Genomic DNA, 20,380 nt, shown 5'->3' on the forward strand with positions numbered 1-20,380 from the left:
GGAATCAGAAGAGTATCATAATGAATAAACTCTTTTCACGAATGCACATGCTTTGTTTCGCAGTAGTATTTCAGATTCACAAATGCACACCATCTGTTTCGAAAATAAATATTTTATGCAAACTGGTAATATAAATTCTGAAATGCACATGCTCTAATTCACAAATATTATTTTGAGGCACACTTGTAATATAAATCCACAGATAATGCAAATTGCTGAATGTGCATTTACATACTGCTTCTGTGCTGTGAAACCTCGGTGCATTTGTGAATCTGAAACACAAGCATGAAACAAAGCATGTTCATTCATTATGAAACTGTTCTGATTCCATACATCCCCTGGCACTCTTTTTGTTTATGAATGATAATTAATATTATTTAAAAGCACTTTGACTTCCTACACATTACAACAAAATAAATCAAAAGAAAGTGAGCACAATGGATTTCTCTGCGCAGAGGTACGAAAGCTTGTGATAATAATCTAAAAACATACTATATCATTTTTAATGTTCTAAACTAAAGGAAGGAGAGAGTAGAAAAAGAGAGAAGTGTGGGGACTAAGTAGTGTGGGCTATATAGGTGTACAACCTTGAAGTCTGGTACCAACTCAAACAGTATGTCCACGTGAGGGTGTGCTATATCTATGCAACTCTGAGAGGCATGGGACAGGTCATCAGGTGAAGAACTTACAAAATGTGCAATTTGATAACACACAAGCACAAAACCTTAATGAATTACCACACATGAATATAAGATATATTCATTTTGCCCAATCAATTCCTATTTTGGTCATAACATGACCATATCAAGATGCAAAATTAAGTGTAACCTTGACTCAACTATAACTGTCCTACAGGAGTAAACAATAGCATCGTTATTACACTATGGATATATGCTTTTTGAGAGACACAAACATCTCTAAAAGATAGAGCAAATAAAATGTAGAAATAAGCAAAAAAAAATTGAAAAAAACATGAACATCACTCAATTATCACTTAACAATAATTATAGAAATACTAGTCATGGGTATGTCAAGGCTGAATTAGCAGTATGATAAAAATGATGGATTATGTTGATATCAGTGTATCAATCAAGGAACTGTTTGGCTGCAATGAATGTACTGTTTATCACTGCATAAATACAAAAAAAAGCCACATAATACACTCAAGTCCTTAAGTGAAGGAGGCCTTGAGACCATCATCATGATTTATTCACACCTGATAAAACAATGCTCTGATCATTGACAAAGCTCCAAACTCAACTGACCCTTTAATAGGCTTGTTACACAAAGGAAGCTGAAAATAAAAAAAGCCGAGAATTTGAAGAAAGGATATATATATATGTATTTTATCACTTGGAAAAATGCATTATTAAAATTTTTTAAACCCAAACTAAAACAATTTATCTATTTCAAATTAAACTAATTTAAACCAATTTTATTAACAGAACAGAGAAGCTTCTTTTGTCAACTAATTGAAACTAAAACTCGGCATTATTCTATTACTATTCGCAAGGTGAATACGTATTTGGCAATTGAAAATTGGCAAAAATGACAACCTGTATCTGGATTTGTTGACAAGTTTGTTATTTTTACTTATGAAATTGGAAGATGTAATGCAGGAAAAACAGAAGACTGACCTTGACCTTAAATATGAACTTGAGCAAAGGTCAATGTCACACATTGAAAGGAAATATTTTTCATTGGTACTAGTCTGAGCACTGTATCTCAATTTGTGGCCAAGTTATAGTGAATTTTTTTTTTTTTTGGCTGAACTTCGTTGTCCTGAGAGCGTTGACGTCGCACTTTGTTCACTTTTCTGAGGAGTTCTTGATTTTAAATATGACCTTGAGCAAAGGTCAAGGTCAGACATTGAAAGAAAATGTTGTTCAATGATACCAGAGGCCAAGTTAATAATAATAATAATGCATTAGATTTTATATAGTGCTTTATCATAGACACTCAAAGCACTTTACGAATTAAGACATTATTCTTTCAATCCACTCTTAGTGGTGGTAAGGTACTATTGTAGCCACAGCTGTCCTAGGGCAGACTGAGGGAAGCGAGGCTGCTATAGTGCGACATTTGACCACTACCGATCTGTTTACTGGTAGGTTGTACAGCTTCGGTCCAATTAAATAAAATACTTCACTTGAGATGAGCTTTTCATAAATGTAATCATTGAACTAGTACAATAATAATTCGTAGAGATATGGAAAATGTTGGGTTTTTTTTACATACAACCTTGACCTTGAAATTTTGGCTCCAAAAAGGTTGATTGCACATCCTAGCCCAGGAGGAGTTCCACGACAAATGAGTTGTGGAAGAAAAATAATAAGAATAACTAGGCAAGACATGTATTCGCAAAAACAGAAGATTGACCTTGACCTTAAATATGACCTGAGCAAAGGTCAAGGTCACACACTGAAAGGACATGTTGTTCATTGGTACCAGTCTGAGCATTGCCTCTCAATTTGTGGCCAAGTAATTGGGGAAAAAGTATTATTTTAGTTTTTTTATGACGTCATGAACTTTGACCCCTACTGATCTTTTTACTGGTAGGTCACACATTGAAAGGAAATATTCGTCAAGATATGGAAAAATTTGGTTTTTGACACTTGACGCAACCTTGACCATGACATTTTGGCTCCAAAAAAGCTCGACTGCACATCCTTGACATTGCCACTATGACATGGCATACAAAGCAAGTTGTGGAAGAAAAATAATAATAACAACTCCTACAATTACAATGTATTTGGCAATTGAAAATTGTAATTATAAAAACTCCTACCAGAACAGTATATTTGACAATTTTCAATTGCCAAATACAATAATACTTTCCACACTTTCATCCAAATTCTGTCATTAAAATATTTTTATATTAACATTCTGCCTTATATAATTAAAAACTGCAACAACAAAAACATCTTTTTATAAAGAAATATTTGAGAATTTGATTTTTTTCCCAGCTTTGGCTTGCTACTGTAAGATGAGGGTGGGTCTCAACTCAAAACTAGTTAAAACACAGCCTTATGAAATAGGTCTGCACATCCACTCTCAGGTGTAGAACTCCACTTTGTTGTATCTGGCCTTGGTCATAGAAATAATGCACTCTCTGAGTATGTGCTCCCAGGTTTGGCACCAGTTTACAGTCCGTTCTAAGATCTGGTATCGAGTGGGCAACTTCTCCAAAGCCTGCAATGCCACGGGTGGGTCAATGTTGAGCCCTGCTTTCTGCACTGCTGCCTCAAACTTGGCAGGAGATGCTGTTGCAATGTAACACCTGCAATGAGAAGACATTCAACATACTTTACACCAAAACAAGATATGTTAGAACAGACATAAAATATTTATCATAGTGGTGGTCAATGTATGTTGTCTTAAGACTGCATTAGATAAATATCTCCGAGACTACGTGTCGCTCAATTTGGGAAAAGCAAGGAATGGTATTTCTTCAAACTTTGATTTTCATTGGTAAATGTTACGAGTTTTCTAATGCTCATTTCCAAAAAAGATCCTAAACATGCAGATTGACAAAACCCCCAAAACACAGAAATCAACAAAAATAGTCATTGCTCTGAGGTAGGGCAAGGCGATATGGACCAAATTTAATATCTCAATTTGTTTCATGAAAACAGCAACATACAATATAAATCTTGATTTTAAATAATAATAATAATAATCCATCCAACTGTTCTTTTCATGCTGTTCTGAGAAGTAGCAAAATCAACGCGTCAACAAGTATTTGGGGTGACCATGGATCAGTGGGTCATCCAAAAATCCAAGGGTTGGGAGCTGAAATCTCGCCCTATCCACGTTATTGTCGATGTGTCCTTGGGCCACGCTTCTGTCACCATGCCCCAGGGCAGCTTGTAGCTTAATGTAGCTTACCATATGACTGATGTGAGTGACTGGTGTGAATGAATAATGGTTTCTTTACTCACTTTGAGTTTCCTCGAAAAAAAAGCAATATAAATCCTAGCCATTATTATTAATTTAATTCAAAATATTATTACAAAATGTACAACAAAATTGTACAACAAAACTTAACAAAATAGGGAGCAATCCAAAAATTAATTATCTTCAACTTATTACTATGAAATGAATCTTTATATAGATATAGAGAAAAAATGTTAAGCTTAAAGAAAATCAAAGCTTCAAATAGAAGAGACATTTCTCCCTGAGTACTATCACCTTTGATTATCTATGGTAAACATTTAGTATTTCTTCTACCGTCTTACCTGTTGACTTCACTGCTGTAAGGACAGTGGTAGTGATGCCACACAGCAACAGCTGTGTGAGGACACAGCACATAGTGATTTTCTTCCCAACACCTTCTCATAGTCTCCAGGATGCCCTCGTCACTCACTGTGGCACTCCCAAGAGCTTGTGAGAGCTGGACGACAGGGAGGAGGCAGGTTAATGAAGCTACTTTGGCTGTTAAAGGGATTCTCCAATGTTTTAACAAATGTGGCCTAAAACACAGGGTAAAGTAGTCCCAGTTTTAAATGTTAATGAAAACAAATATGGTGCACAATAATGCGTTTTGTTAGGCATAGATCTTCGAATAAGGACATTTCAAAGGTTTTAGATCACATTTGTAAAAACAGTGGAGGATCCCTTTAAGGTTCCTCCAAGATGCTAAAAGTACCAAATTGTAGAGGTGTTCAGACAGTGTGAGTCTTTGGGAGCATTGAAACTCCATCATCATCGTTTTTACAGAAGATCCATCTTTGCCCAAAAGCAACCAGAACATTCTCTCCATGTTGTATGGGTCCTACAGGCAAAAGAGCACTCAGAAGAGTCACGGGCCACTTCATCTTTTTACATGGTAATCTCTCAAACTGGGCTTAAAGTAATCTTCAGAAATAATCATGAAATTGAACAAGTACAGACCTGGATGTCGATAGCAGGGGCCAAAGTTTGTGCGACTTCAGCCGCCATGGAAAAGTCCCCACTGGTTACTGTCCTGTGAACTATGTCATTGGAGTTTACCATGGCAACCAGCTTCAGAGGCAGTCCCATTAATTTAACTATGTAGCCAGCTGCAATATCAAAGAGAGTGAGAACAGAACACAGAATGTTACCAGTAAAAACAGCCTTTATTCAGAAATACTGAAAAACAAATACCAACAGCCTTTATCGTCATTTTACAACAAAACTAATATACTATGGAATGATGTGCAAATAATAATTACAAATCAAGAAAGAAACTAAAAAATATTAATGAAGTGAAAATAGGAAGAGTATCAGGTAGGCTACGCATTGCAAAGAAGATTGTTGGGAATGAATTACTTACAGACGTTACCTTTCTATCAATAATGAAATGTTGTAAACATTTGTGGCATGACTGCTGCTATTTAAGGGTTCAGTGACACAGCACTCGGAAGTTACTTACAATTTTGAATGGCTTTTATTGCCAGCTTTAAGCACAGCCCCAGGATTGTATTTCTTTGCAGCAGTCGTTGGGGCTCTCGAGCGAGCTCCTAGTGGCCGGGTCTCTACCCATGGGCCCCAGCCGGGCAGATTCCAAAAGGATGATGTGGGCCCACCCTGTGAATTGGGCTGCGTACCTGGTTTGGTCACCTGGGGGCAACCTTTGAGGGTGGGGGTACTGTCAGGATTGTTCTAGTTGCCTGTTTAAGTTCTATTTAGTTTGTTAGGTTAAGTGTTTGATTGACATGTACATAGTGTGTGTGTGGGTGTTGGATCTTTGGTGTGTGTGTAGAGAGTTGTCATACAGTGTGTTTCCCCTCTCTATGTCTCCGTGTTTGTCCTTGTATGTCTCATTCTCTGTCTTTGTCGCTGCATGTCTCCAGGTGTGCGTTTCTGTCACTCGTCTGTCAGGATCTCTGTGCTTGAGGTTTCCTGTTCCTCTAAGTTCCCTAATCCTTCTGTCTTCTATGTGTGTATTCTCTCTCTGGTCCGTGCCTACTTTGTGTAGATGTCTCTGAATACCCAATCAGACCCCACGTGCCCCCTCTGTTAATCTCCAGCAAACCTCAAACACATCCGAACTGGCTGCAAGATGAGCCTATCACAAGGCTCCTGCAGTGCCTCGCAGCTACTCTGGAGTCAAGACGAGTGAAGATTTAATGCCCTGGCTCCTCCACCAGTCCATCCTCCACCCACGAGTGAGTTCACCTGAGAAGGTATAAAGCCACCCAAAGTCCATACAACTTTGGACACGGGCCAGCTCGAAGGGGCTTGTGACTGGAAGTTGGTGGCAGATCTAAACCAGAGGCTTTGCTTCCCCACTGAGATCACCACAACAAACTAAAGACCAGACCTTGTGCTCTGGTCCTATTCACTTCGCATCGTGTACATCATAGAGCTTACCGTTCCCTGGGAGGCTGCTGTAGAGGAGGCCTTTGAACGCAAGAGCCTTAAGTACACTGAGTTAGCAGCTGATGCTAAACAATGCGGTTGGAAAACCAGTTGGTTCCTTAGAATAGCGATTTCACTCATCTACGTTGTAATCCCACTTTTATCATCTTAGAATTGCATCTCATTATGATTGAATTATCACATTGTTTGTTTGATTGAATTATGTAATCAAAGGTTAATTTGTATTCTTGATTCCTCTGATTTATTGACTTATTGATTTATTGATTATGGTGTAGATTGCTGTTCAAATTAACTTTTCCCTGGTTTCAAATTATTGGGTTTAGTCTGAAAACTGGCACACTAGCATATTTTAAGTAATATTAATAATCGTAATTAATATTCTCATTCATATAACCCAGAAATAATAACTAAGAGAAGCGACTCGGAATAGAACGGGTGCACCGCACTGGACCTCCACCGGACCCGATTTAGAAGTAACCTCCGTGCGGTCTTGGTGAGGCATAATGATTATATGGACAGACAGAAGATATTACTGCAAGAATCAAGGGAAGAGTAACACTGGATGGACGAGGAGTGTCTTTCTATCAGGACTTTTCTGCAGACGTGGTAAAGCGCAGATAAGAGTCGGCAGGTGCACGACAAAGGCTTCGGGAAGCAGGGGTTAAATACGCCTATCTCTACCCGGCTGTGATCAAAATCCCCCCCCCAGCGGACAACCGATTACCCTTTCTACAATGAAGGAAGTTGCTGACTACATTAAGACATTGCCAAGCATTGGATAAACAATCCACCGCTTCCATTAACAGGTACAATGTTAGAAAGTGGTTAAACTATCGACATTGTGACTCCACAGCTGTAATAAGACTATGAAGATAAGCTAACTAGTGACAATTGAGGGAAAAAAAGACTGTTATATCCCCCTCAACCTTCTAATTCGCCGTGGACGTGTTGTCCCGAACCTGATAGGAAGAGATGGAATCCACCCTACTTTGGAGGGAGCATCTCTACTATCAGAAAACATGGCACAGTCACTGTTATGACATCTCATGAATGAGACCATGTTACAGAGGTGGAGTCCTGCACGCCCCTCTGCGCTTGCCTTCGGACAGTTTCCCTCCCATTGCTATTATGCTATTATGATAGCTGTGTTCATCGCCATGACAACTGTTGTGACGGTGATGAATATTATTTTATGGAGACGGTGTCTGTCCCCCGACCCAAATTTCACAATGATTTTAACATAAAATCAAATAAAAGAGGTATCAATTATAAAAATCTGAAAAAAATTAAAATCTCAAATATAGAAACACCAAAACATAAAACCATTAGATGTGCTCTATTAAATATTAGATCACTGAGATCCAAATCTCTACTAGTAAATGACCTTATCTCAGAAAATAACTTTGATTTATTCTGTTTAACTGAAACATGGCTGTATCAAGATGAATATGTTAGTTTAAATGAAGCCACTACTCCCAGTCATTTAAATACTCATATGCCACGAGACATAGGCCGTGGAGGTGGTGTAGCAGCTATTTATCATTCCTCTCTCCTAATCTATCCTAAACCAAAGGCCAATTACACTTCCTTTGAAAGCCTGGTTCTAAATTTATTTCATACCTAATCAAAAACCTGCCACCCAGTCTTATTTGCAATAATTTACCGTCCTCCAGGCCCTTATTCTGAATTTCTATCAGAATTCTCTGAGTTTATATCAAACTTAGTCCTCAGTTCTGATAAAATACTGATAGTAGGAAATTTTAATATCTATGTTGACAAAGATAGTGATAGCCTGAGCTCAGCCTTTATGTCCCTAATAGACTCAGTTGGCTTTTTTCAAACTATTAATGAAGCTACTCATCGTTTAAATCATACTCTTGATCTTGTTCTAACATATGGCCTTGATATTAATGAACTAAAAGTCTACCCTGAAAATCCTCTGCTATCAGATCACTTTTTACTATCTTTTAACATTATCCTAGAGGATCTCGCACTGTGCAATAAAATAGTTACGAGTAGAAATCTGTCCAATAGTGCTGTGGCTAAATTTAAAGAGGCCATTCCTGCTGCCTTAAACTCAGTGCACCATCCAATAAATAACTATGATATTAATTATAACCCCTCTCAACTGGATCTGCTTGTCGATAGCTCTGCTAGTCTACTAAAATCCACCTTGGACTCAATTGCCCCATTGAGGGAAAAAACTATTAAACGTCAGAGGAAAGCTCCGTGGTTTAGCTCTGAAACTCACACACTCAAACAAACAACCCGTAAATTAGAGAGAATGTGGCGCTCCAATAAAACAGAGTCACAAATACTCTGGCAAGAAAGCCATAGTAAATACATGACAGCCTTACGACATAGTCGATCTACATACTACTCCTCACTAATTGAAGAAAATAAAAATAATCCGAGGTACCTTTTCAGCACTGTAGCCAGGCTAACACAAAGTCAGAGCTCTATTGAGCCCATGATTCCTCTAGCCCTCAGCTGTGAGGACTTTGACATTTTTTAACGATAAAATTCACAAGATTAGAGATAAAATTAGCCACTCCCTGCCTTCACCTGGGCCTGCTGTACCATTAAATGTAAATAGGCCTAACCTAAACTGTTTCACACATATAGGACTTCAGGAACTTAACTCTATTATTTCATCCTCCAAACCATCGACCTGCCTTTCAGATCCGATCCCAACTAAGCTGTTTAAAGAAGATGTTCCCCTGGTCTGCCCATCTTTGTTAGAGACAATAAATATATCCCTATCAATAGGCTACGTGCCACAGTCCTTTAAAGTAGCTGTAATCAAACCCCTTCTCAAAAAACCTACTCTTGATTCCAGCACTTTAGATTTTGGTAGGTAATGTACATGCGCCTAATGTTCACGATGATTACTTTTTTGCGCTCCTTATCAGTAAAATAGCTGAAAAGGACTGTGACAATATAATAATCCGTAATGACTTCAATTGCGCTCTCTCTCCCGTTTTTGACCGGAATCCTCCTAAAACTACTCAAAGTCCAGCAAGGTTTTATTCAATTTTCTTGAAGTGTTTAATTTACTTGACAGCTGGAGACAATTAAATCAGAACACTAAAAGCTACACATTCTATTCTCCACCCCACCTGCCCCACTCTTGTATTGATTATATATTTATATCAAAATACCTGGTTAACTTAGTGGAAGTAACTGACATTGGACCCATCGCTCTCTCAGACCATGCTCATGTCATCTTAGAAATGCAACCTATTAGGCCTTTAGAAAGCTCACTTTCAAAGAAAATTATTCCAACCTTGTTTTATGATGATACCTTCATCCATTTTCTAGAAGCTCAGACAGATTTATATTTGGAAATAAATGACAACTCTGTGTCAGATCCAAGAGTGATATGGGAAGCATATAAAACCTATATGTGAGGTATGATCATATCATATTAGTACAAGAAGAACTTAAAGTTCAAAAGGGAATTAGAAGGCTGGAGCAAGATTTCTTTGTATCAAAATCAGATGAGACATTAAAAGATTTAAAGAGAACCAGACTAAAACTTGCTGATTTATTAACAAAGAAGGCTGAATCAGATATTTTGTTTGCTAAGCAAACAATATTTGAATTTGGCAATAAACCAAATACAATTTTTGGTTCGTTTCGCAAGAAATTTTCCCCCAAAATATTTTTTTCTCTACAGTATCTGATGACCAAACTTGTATAACAAACAACATAGAAATTTATGAATGTTTTAAAACTTTTTATGAGAAACTGTACAGTTCTGAAACAGCTTAACAGTGATCACTTTTTGGACAGATTAGAAATGCCACAATTGACAGATGAACGTGCAATATTATTAGAAGTGCCAGTTACCATACAAGAAATTGATGAGGCAATATCATCACTTCAGTCCAGCAAAAGCCCAGGGGCTGACGGATTTTGCACAGAGTTTTATGAAGTATTGAAAAGTCAAACAAATAAATTGCTACAACATACATTCAATAAGTCTTTTGAGGAGGGAGAACTCCCCAGTGATGTCACAGAGGTGAGCGTGAGACCAGACCCTGAGGTAAGCACATCAAGCCCCGCTTGACATCTTTGCTCTGTCTGCTGTGACACCCGTGAATGGCACAGGTGTTAACTATTGTCCGATTTTTCCATGTGTGTACTAGCGCAGCCACGCATTTTCTAGCATGGACACCATATATGTATATGATGTTTGTGTTTGCTTGCCCCTAAACATGACACTGGGGCACCCAGATGTGACGTCAGTGAATACTGTCTATAATTTGGACACCCCTGGTTTAGATTAAAGCATATTCAAAGTCCAGAAGGGCTTAGTCAAAGTCCAGACTTTAATCCAATTGAAATTCTCTGGCAACACTGTAAAATTGCTGTTCAGATGCTACCCATTAAATCTGACTGAGCTGGAGCAGTTTTGCAAAGAAAATGCGCAAAAACAGGCAGTCTGTAGATGTGAAGTTTGTAAAAACATGTGCCAAAAGACTTGATCGTACCTAACAGTGGCTCTACAAAGTTTTGATTCAGGGAGGCTGAATACTTTTGCACAACAAGCTTTTCAGTTTTTTATTGTCCATGTATCATTCTAAGTTACAAATATGCGGCATGTTGTGTTGGTCTAAAATTCTAATATATTTTGTAACATAATACATTTGGGGTTGTAATGTGACAAAATTTGTTGTAGGGGAATGAATACTTTTGCAAGTACAATCTTGTCAATTCTCAAGTATCATATACAGTATAAACTCATAATTAAACAATTGAATCTAGATACGTTTTCTTTACATTAGTTGTGAAATGTGTTTAAATCAACTCATTTATTGCTGTATGATTGTTTTAAACATATTCTAGTGATTTTGATTTTAGTAAAAAGCCCACCTGCAATGTTTCCTGCTCCACCTGTAGGAACCACTACCTCCATCGGCGGCAGCTGGTCGTGTACCTTGGCCTGCTCCATATCACTCAATTCGATGTAGGCATAGATGAAGTGAGCTAGCTGGATCATAACTCTAGCCCAGTTGACTGAATTGAGGCTCATGAGGCTATGAGACGAGACAAAGTCCTGGTCAGCAAACAGACGGCGGAGCGGCTGGTCAATGTCATCTGAGCTTCCGTGCGCTGCATAACAAAGACTTTAAATTGACAAAAGCTTCCAAATATAAAGATCCTTCAGTTTATTAAGAGATGTACCTGCAAACACATGCACATTGTCCTCTAGGCAGGAGATCATGTGTTTTTCTTGTACAGGAGTTATGCGTCCTAGGGGGTAAACCACCACCAAATCCAGCCCAGGAAGGCCTTTTGCACTCTGAATGGCTGAGCCACCAGTGTCCCCTGACGTCCCTGCAGAAGACAATTGTTTGAAATGCTTCAATTTAATCACACATACTATCTCTGGGCTGTATTATGAAAGGTAAATATAAATATAAAGGAAATGGAATGTGTGATAAATATCTAAAGTTTGGAGACAATTAATATGAAGGTTGGATATGTTAAGGAAAAACCAGGTTTGTTTTTTACCTAATTTTGATTATTGGTATGTTTATCTTGATTCCACCTTTATATCTGTTTGGTCCGGATTTTCTATTAATTAACTAATAAATACCTAATTAATATTTACTTTGGATTTACCTACATCCAAAAGCACAATAATTACTTTTTGTGGCACTTACCTACAACAACAGTAGCTCGTCGGTTTTCTTTTCGCAGGAAGTAGTTGATGAAGCGCACAGTGCAGGTCATACTCAAGTCCTTGAAGGCCAATGTTTCTCCATGGAAAAGCTCCAGGACTGACAGGCCATCCTTTAACCTGGCAATTCTCACCACCTCAGGAATTGAGAAACTCGACAGGGCCTCGTCCACTAAGACTAGTATATAAAAACAGAATTTGAGATTAGCGGGAGCTTTCTGGTGAAAAATACACTCATTGATGGACTATTATAATATGCTTTTCAACAACTCATATCTGAGCAACTACGAGTTTATCTATAAACAACCTGTCTTAGCTAAGGTTAAGGAAAAGTTTCGTGTAAACATTATAACAAATAATTCATTTATTGATCAATCCTGTAACATAAAACTGCTTATTACAACAATGGCAGTCCTAAACGCAGTAAATGATAGAATTGATAATCAAAAATCTATGTTGGTGTGTGTGAAACGATTAATCGAATGACAAATCGTACAATTATTTATGTTCTACAATCTTTTAAATTTGGCTTGGGGCAAATTAAGACAAATAAAAACAAATAAATTAAAAAATTCCCAACTTAAAGGTAGGGTAGTGGATTTTCGAAAGCTAGCATGATTTTGAATGTAGCTTTCCGGTTGGCTCCGCCTTCATCCTCCTCCCCCCTCCCCTCTGTGCTCCGTCCTTCACCCACAAGCAGGGCTGCTGCTGCGCATCTATGCTCATCGTTTGTATTGTGTAGGAACTTTGTCGTCTCATGTCTCATTCAGTAGTAAGTAAACACTAAACTTTCTCATTATATATGTTATAAAACGTCACGGACTTAAAACTCTGTTTTAAGTCCGTGACGCGCTTTGAGTGTGGGCGAGGTGTCGAGAACAAGCAGGGTTAAAAAAAATGGTTCGTTTTTTTTAAATTGGTCGAAGTTATTACAGGTTTACAGCTGCTACAGTTGACAGATTTTCTTCTTTCCTTTTTCAGAGCACATATGATCTTAATCATATCAGGACATTAAGAAAATTTCAACCAAAAACTTAAAAAGTTATCTGGAGAAAATCGCCTACCCTAGCTTTAAAGTGTAAACAGGTTCCTTACGAACAAAAGAAATTGAATATATCAACTCTAAAATCTGCTTCAGTCATAGCATTTACACATTAAAACGTTTGTGCAAATGGGTCACTCCATTAGTGTTATTGTATATAATTTATTTATTTCCTCATTTATAATGAAATTATTTTCTAAAAAAAGAAAAATAGCACATGAAAAGCAAAAATAACTACAATAGTGTTTTTATTGTTTAATATAAACCAGTGCAGCTGAATATAGTTAATTTTTTATCTGAGAATGAGTTTAATAAAGTTATGGTTGATAAATATCTCTCTGATAACCTAAGCAAACCAGATCAAGCTTGATGATGTAATCATTCAGGATATTTAGGTGTAATAATCACAATAGTTAAATTACTGTGTAATGGGACCAGCTTGTCTGTGAATACGTGAAATATAGTTTAAAAATATTGCGTTTCACAAGTTGGGACGGATGAATAGTGACATTAGTATTTATACTAACATTTATTTCACACGACATGTGACCCTTTGTGGTTTGATGACAGTAAACTGTGTAGTTTTTACTTGGTCTATTCCTTTAATACAATGATTGTTAGCCGAGTCTTATGAGTCAGTGGGTTAGCTTAGCATGCTTTAGTAGAGAACTGTCACCGTGTTTGTGGGAACTTTGGGTGGATCTTAGACTTAGACTAGTTCACTTTGTTGGATGGTGTCTGGTTTTAACCAAGTAGCGGTGCATGAAGTATCGCTGCCCGTCACAGCTTCAAATAGACTGTGACGAGCAGAGCTGCGTGTGAGAGGCGTTGACGCTGGTCCATCACTGTGGGATGTTGATCAGTCCCTTATATTAACCCTAATTGCTCCCCCGGATGCTACACCTTGGCGGCCCACTGCTCCTTAAATGCAGAGAACACATTTTGTGTATGTAGCTTTACAATATATAAATAGTCTATCTAGCTAGCTCATTTACGCAACATTGTAATAATCAATAATAATACATTAATAATTAATAATAAACATTTCCATACAACCGTACAAATATAATATATTTTTTTGCAATCACCTTATATTTATCCCCAAGGACACCTACAAAACTACCTGGAAGGTTGAAAACTTTTCTTACATGTATTTTTATGTCTGAGTCTTACAGAGTTAAATGGAAACTTACCCTCTAGGTCCCCTCTAGGGATAAGTTGTGGTGGTATGAACAGCGAAGTGACCTCTGTCACTATTTTATTGTAGGAAAGGCCTTTCCAGCCCCTCAGGGTGTCTGTGCTCAGCACAGGGACACTCTCTGGCATGAACATCCCGCCATCTGGAGCATACCCTGAGAAAAGAACTTCCTTGAAGCTCCATCCATGTACCCCACCGCGAGTGCTGCAATACTGCATATGTAAGCCTGGAAAAACACAAGGTACTCTATCAGTAAGTATGGCTCTAAATTAATCTTTGATTATAACCTGAAAAATCAAGCAATACAGGTCTACTCCAGCCTGATAGTTTACCGATACAGATCCACAAATTATTAGTTAGAATTAGTCAGAGCAGCTTAAGTCGCTTGTGCTATTCACAAAATAAAATAAGATTGGCCAAGTTATAGGAAAAAAGTATTTTTGTATGTGAGACAATATGGGACACTTTGGGACAATGTGGGACACTCTGGGGCAATGTAGGACAATTTGAGACATTGTAGGACAATTTGGGACACACTGGGACAATATAGGACAATGCGAGACAATGTGAGACATGCTGGGACAATGTGGGATACTCTTGGACAATGTAGGACAAATTCGGACACTCTGGGACAGTGAATGACAATTTGAGACAATGTAGGACAAATGTGAGACATGCTGGGACAATGTGGGAGACTCTGGGACAATGTTGAACAATATGAGACAATTTGCTTTTGGCCTCTTCATATGTGTCCTCAATCTCCTCATGTGTGGAACCACAGTCTCCTACTTTTAGTGATGGTAAGTGTTTTTATTTTTCCCCTATTGAACGCGAGGGATTTTTATGTTCTTCTTTACTTATATCAGAGGTAGGCAACTTTTATCACAGTGGGGCCACAAAAATGTCAGCATTTAGAATGTTTGTTGTCTTGCTCATTAGTAGGCATTTTGTGCATTTCTGTTCTTTTGTGTATTTTTCCTGTAAAATATGTTTTTCAGAGACATATTGTGTATTTGTGCTGTCATGTGTTTTTGGAGTAATTTTTTTGTGTATTTCTGTTGTCTTGTTTTTTTGTTAGTGCTGTGGGTTTGCTGAGTTTTTTTTCTTGTCTTTTGGTGTACTTTTGTGGTCATTTTCTGTGTATTACTGTTGTTTCGTTCATTTTTCTATTAGTTTTGTGTGTTTTTGGAGTATTTTCTGTGTTTCTCTGGTCTTTTATTGTATTTTCCTGCAATGTTGTAATTCTATTTTTATTTATTTATTCTTGCTCACGTTTTGGGTATTTTTCTATCATTTTGCACATTTACTTTGGGGGCAGCATCAAATTAAACTGAGGGCCGCAAGTGGCCCTACTTATATACTTGTATCACGACCCCCTTGTTTTCTGCATGTGTGTATATTACTTGGATTATATATATATATTTATTAGTGTTCAATTATTATCATTGTTTATTTATATGCTGCTCAGTGCCTTCCTAATTACCCCTCTGGGATAAATAAAGTTTTTTCTGGTTCTGATCACTTCTGCCGTTCTACTCAGGTAAAAGGAGTTCCTCAAGGAGTATGTCGCCAGAACCAGAGTTGAAGAAGAGAGATGCTGACCTGATTGAAAATAGTTTAGTAGATATTGAGAAAGTGGGAGCCACCGTTATAGCCACCATTAAGGACACAGAACACACAAGGTTCGGCTGTGTTGTTGCTGACATGCTGGAATCCATCCCAGCACACTAAGTCGAGGCAGTCAAACATAGAATCTACCAAGTGCTGTATGAGAATATAGAATAGAGGTCACAAAGAAGTGCAATTCTTTTTTAGTACATTTTATTTCTTTTGTTACAGTGTGTTGCAATAAAAACAGTTTTATATTTCTAATTCACTACAGTCCTGTATTTTCTTCACTCCTGTTCAGCACACCTTTTCTGATTACATTCTCCTGCCAGAGAACAAGTCCCTGTGGTGTCAGGAACAATGACTTGAGATCACTTGGAGCTGAGAGTGCAGCCTGGCTAGCTCGTGCTTTGCTGAGACGGCCAATGTCCAACAAGTTGTTGTGGTCTGCTACGACTGCCCTCCACTCACAGGCAGTGGCGGATGCTTTAAGACTACAAGGGAACCTCAGCTTCCCCTAAAATCAGTGGTCAAATATGTAGTGTTGTGTGTACATTTCATTGACTAAATATATGACAGAACACATGTATGTTTAGTTCAGAATCAGCTTCTTATAACAGGAAACTGACAGTGACAGTGTTAATAAACAGTGGTGAAGTTCAGCTTCAATTGAATTCAATGGGAGAGGATTTAGGGGTTGATCCACTGCAGTCAAACTAGACGCTCATTGGATAAATGCTCGGTTATGACGCACTTAGTCCCGCCCATCGGACGCCGGGCTTCACAGGAGGTCTATGGAGCAGTGGGCTGGATCTGTCTGTTCCGGACGCTGGAATAATGGATGATGATTGGATGATCTGTCTCAGGCTAATTCAATTTTGATTGACAGCGAAATGAGCCAATCAGAGAGTATGACGTTGTAAGCACACAGGCGGGGTTTTCAAATATTTCAGTCCGTTGCTCTGTGTTGACACGGAGACTTTGCTGATCCTCTCATAGCGAATTAACTTCTGACAAACCTAGTGTCTGTTTTTGGTGTTTGTGGAGACTGTTACTGCTTGTGTTGTGAGACTTTTGACCAAACACTCACACTCCAGCGAACAGCAGCTACGCGCATGCGTGCGTGTGCGCTAATCTACAAATAGTTGTTGACAACAAAATGTGAATTCTACTAGAATTCACATTTAAATAAACAGATACATTTTCTGAAGTAGGCAGAAAATGGGCTTCCCCTGCATGAAAGCCGCCACTGCTCACAGGATCACCCCCGTGTGTGTCGAGGAGTCTGTGAATCTGGGAGGGATGGAACTGGTTGCTGGGGAGTTGACAGCATCTGTGCTGCTTTAATAAATGTGCAGGGCCACACAGGCCTTCACAACCTTCACAGTTTTCTGTGGGTGAAATTCCATCAGTCGTCCCAGGATTCGCCATCGTGCTGCCCGTATGCTGAAGCTGTTCTCTATCACCCTCCTGGCATGTAAGTGGCGGTAGTGTAGATTTGCTGGGCATCTTTGAGGTTTTTTTCCTGTTAATACAATGAGATGATGATGAGATATGCCCTATGTTCATCCCACTAGGGGGATTGGCAGAGTTTCAACAGCAAAAAAATTTAAATATATACATACATGGGCCTGTACACAGTACAGATAGAAAAAGGGAAAAATATGTTGCAAGAAAGGATATTGCACAATAAAAAATAAAAAACACAGAATATATAAGTATACAACTCTACGAATACTATTAAAAAAATGTTTTGACAATGTTCAGGTTATACACAGTATAGATAGAAAGAGAGAAAACCATGTTGGGAAAAAGAAGAAAAAAATGAATTATGTTGTGTTAACAGTTAACATACAAAAACGGTTTTAACATGATCACCAATAGATATATAGTATACCTGGAAATTGTCGCATCAGATTTTGTTGAAGAGGAAATGCAGCATCAGCCAGGAACGCATGTGGTACAGGGACTGTAGTTCCCGGAAGGTTGGCTCCTACAATTTAAAGGACGAGCTGACCACCTTCGCTTTCTTTTCCGTCTCAAAGGACAACAAATTTCCTCTTCTTCGAGGAGAAATAGGAGAAGTAGACGCAGTCTAGCCGTAGCCGCCATGCTGTAAACAAAGGCTACTTCTTCTACTGTACTTTTGTACCGTGGTTGGCGTGTGTTAGTAATACACAGCCCCTTGCAGTTTGGTAGCGGAAGCCGCACGAAGTATAAATGCAACTTGCGTTGTTTCATGCGGATTCCGTGCGTCTCATTTCCACGCAGCACGTTGATGCATCAAGCATAAAACAGCCTTAAGTGTGGAGTGACAGGATAATCCCTTAATTTTGTAAAGTGACTTTGAGTGTCCAAAAAAGCGCTATATAAAATTAATGCACTATTATTCACTATAATTAATATACCTGCTAAATAATCTGTTTTTGTACATTTTGTTGAACTGGTTGATATTTGGACTTTGCTTGTGTTCCTGATCGTTTCACAGCTTGACACCAGAAATAGGTGTACAGAAACTTTTCAAGGTTGTATTGAATGTTATGCAAGCTAATATATTGCCAACTGGGTTTAGAATGTATTCTTCATATCATTAATGTAGGACTACTACGTGAGGCAACTCAAATGAAATCAGATGAGAGTATTCTCACTAGGGCTGAACGATTAATTGCATTTGCGATATTATTGCGATATCTTAAAAAAATGCAATTTTCTAATCACAAAAACTGCAATTTTTCTTTTCTTGTCCTGTCATATACTATCCTGTGAAGTTCAGAGAGTGTTTAAGAAGTGCAGTCCACATGTTTACATGTTTCATGAAATGTGAAGTTAGTTAGATATGTTGAAGAGGTAAGCCACGGATTTGTATGCTTTATTGTTGTAATCTGTGCTTTAAATTTTACATTTTATATTATTTTAAAGTTTAAATAAATCTGGAATTTTTCATTATGAAATAGATTGATTTATTGCTTGTGTTCATTGAAATATACATGACAAGAGGCCCTTGAAAAAATAACGGCATATTAAATTGCAATCACAATATAAGGAACAAAAAAATCGCAATTAGATTATTTTCCAAAATCGTTCAGCCCTAATTCCGACACATTCGTGGACAAGCACTGACCTATGTAAATGTGTTCATTGTGACTAGATTTACTTATGAGTGAGTTTTTTTTTTTTTTTGGCCCCCACAGTACATCAGCTTTACCAGGATCGATCCCTCATGCACCGTGGAGGAAGCTGCTCGTCTTACCAGATGGGTCAGAGCAGTGGCTACACCCGTTTTGGCTTTTTTTTTTTTTTTTTTTTAAATGATAAACCTAAGGAAATAGGTTGTATATTTATGTATTTTTATGCAGTTCTGGAGCAAAGAAAGTTTTTTTTTTTTTAATGAGGAAATGTTTCCGGGAACCGCTTATCAGGTGTACCGTCCTCCCTCCTCATGTCTCCTCATGCGTTAAACTCATCTTAAACCACTAAAACGCTCTCTAAAACAACGCAAATCACCACTGACTCCTAAATACAGAGCCATCAGTGCTCGTTTAACTTTGCTGTGCCTGTAAAGCTCTGTCCGTTTTTCGTATAGCGCAGCGGCACTCGGTGAGAAGCTTTAATCATCTTACCTTGTTTAGTGCTTGGACTGTTGTGCCTGGTTAACTAAGAATAACTCAGTCCGTGTTGTCTTTTAGTTCTTTTTATTCCAGCCTTTTGACCGTGCCTCGTAGGTATACATTCACAGTCAGCAAGCTACCTCAAGTACAACCGTTTCAGTGGGAACTTCCGGTAAACAAAATAAAAGTCAGCGGACGCAACGTTAATAGAATGTTACATTCTCACAACATCTCATCAGAGCTACAAAAGATAGGATAACTTAAATTAGGTTAATTTAAATTAAGTTGATCAAAACGTAATCACTAAACCTGCTCAGATTCATTACATCATTATATCCCTGAGAGGAAATTGGGTGACATTAATGCAGTTCTCATGCATCTTAATATGACATTTACATACAAAAAAAAAAAAAAAAGGGAATTTAAAAAATTAAAGTGGAAAAAACGGAATTTGGAAAAAAAAAACCAACAGATTTTATAGTGCCCTAGACACCACCCAAGTCGCGCATGCGCAGTTACAGAGTGTGAAAACGATTATTATCTTGGTCATTAATGTACACACACAATGTTTCTCCCCAGAAATATTTCATCTGAGAGTCCTGCTTAATGATTAACACTACGAATAATAAATGACATTCCTGGGTATACTACATATGTGAGTGTATGAAAATGTCGCGGTATGGGCAGGGCCAGATTAACACTTCGCTGTATCCTGGGCAAAAATTTTCAGGGGCCCCATCATCACGACCCCAGGATTACTATAATATGGCAAAATAATAAATAAATTCCAGTAATATACATACATTTACTCACTACACCAATATCTTACTGTCATCAAGTGCATTTTGTTGTACAGATGTGCAAATGCTCATAGAAATACAAATGCACCA

At 38.0% G+C, this 20,380-nt stretch overlaps 1 protein-coding gene across 1 annotated transcript; it reads right to left on the reverse strand.

Annotated features, from left to right (window-relative positions):
• Positions 1 to 1,676: 1,676 nt before the first annotated feature.
• thnsl2 (threonine synthase-like 2) lies at positions 1,677 to 19,637 on the reverse strand. Its single transcript, XM_028463563.1, has 9 exons — positions 19,503 to 19,637; positions 14,270 to 14,500; positions 12,018 to 12,212; positions 11,536 to 11,688; positions 11,224 to 11,463; positions 4,894 to 5,042; positions 4,649 to 4,774; positions 4,239 to 4,393; positions 1,677 to 3,280 (listed from the first exon to the last, which is right to left on the reverse strand). The coding sequence occupies exons 2-9, from the start codon at positions 14,490 to 14,492 to the stop codon at positions 3,055 to 3,057; spliced, it is 1,467 nt and encodes a 488-aa protein (XP_028319364.1). The 5' UTR covers positions 14,493 to 14,500; positions 19,503 to 19,637; the 3' UTR covers positions 1,677 to 3,054.
• Between the last annotated feature and the right edge of the window lie 743 nt (positions 19,638 to 20,380).

The sequence above is a fragment of the Gouania willdenowi genome, chromosome 12 (genome assembly GCF_900634775.1).
Source record: "Gouania willdenowi chromosome 12, fGouWil2.1, whole genome shotgun sequence".
In the NCBI taxonomy this organism is placed as follows: domain Eukaryota; kingdom Metazoa; phylum Chordata; class Actinopteri; order Blenniiformes; family Gobiesocidae; genus Gouania; species Gouania willdenowi.

Coding starts and splice junctions, on each gene's coding strand:
- thnsl2 (XM_028463563.1), bottom strand. CDS start 14,492: ATGCAGTATTGCAGCACTCGCGGTGGGGTACATGGATGGAGCTTCAAG. Junction 11,689..12,017: donor ACGAGCTACTGTTGTTGTAG/GTAAGTGCCACA, acceptor TGTCTTCTGCAG/GGACGTCAGGGGACACTGGT. Junction 11,464..11,535: donor CAATGTGCATGTGTTTGCAG/GTACATCTCTTA, acceptor TTTGTTATGCAG/CGCACGGAAGCTCAGATGAC.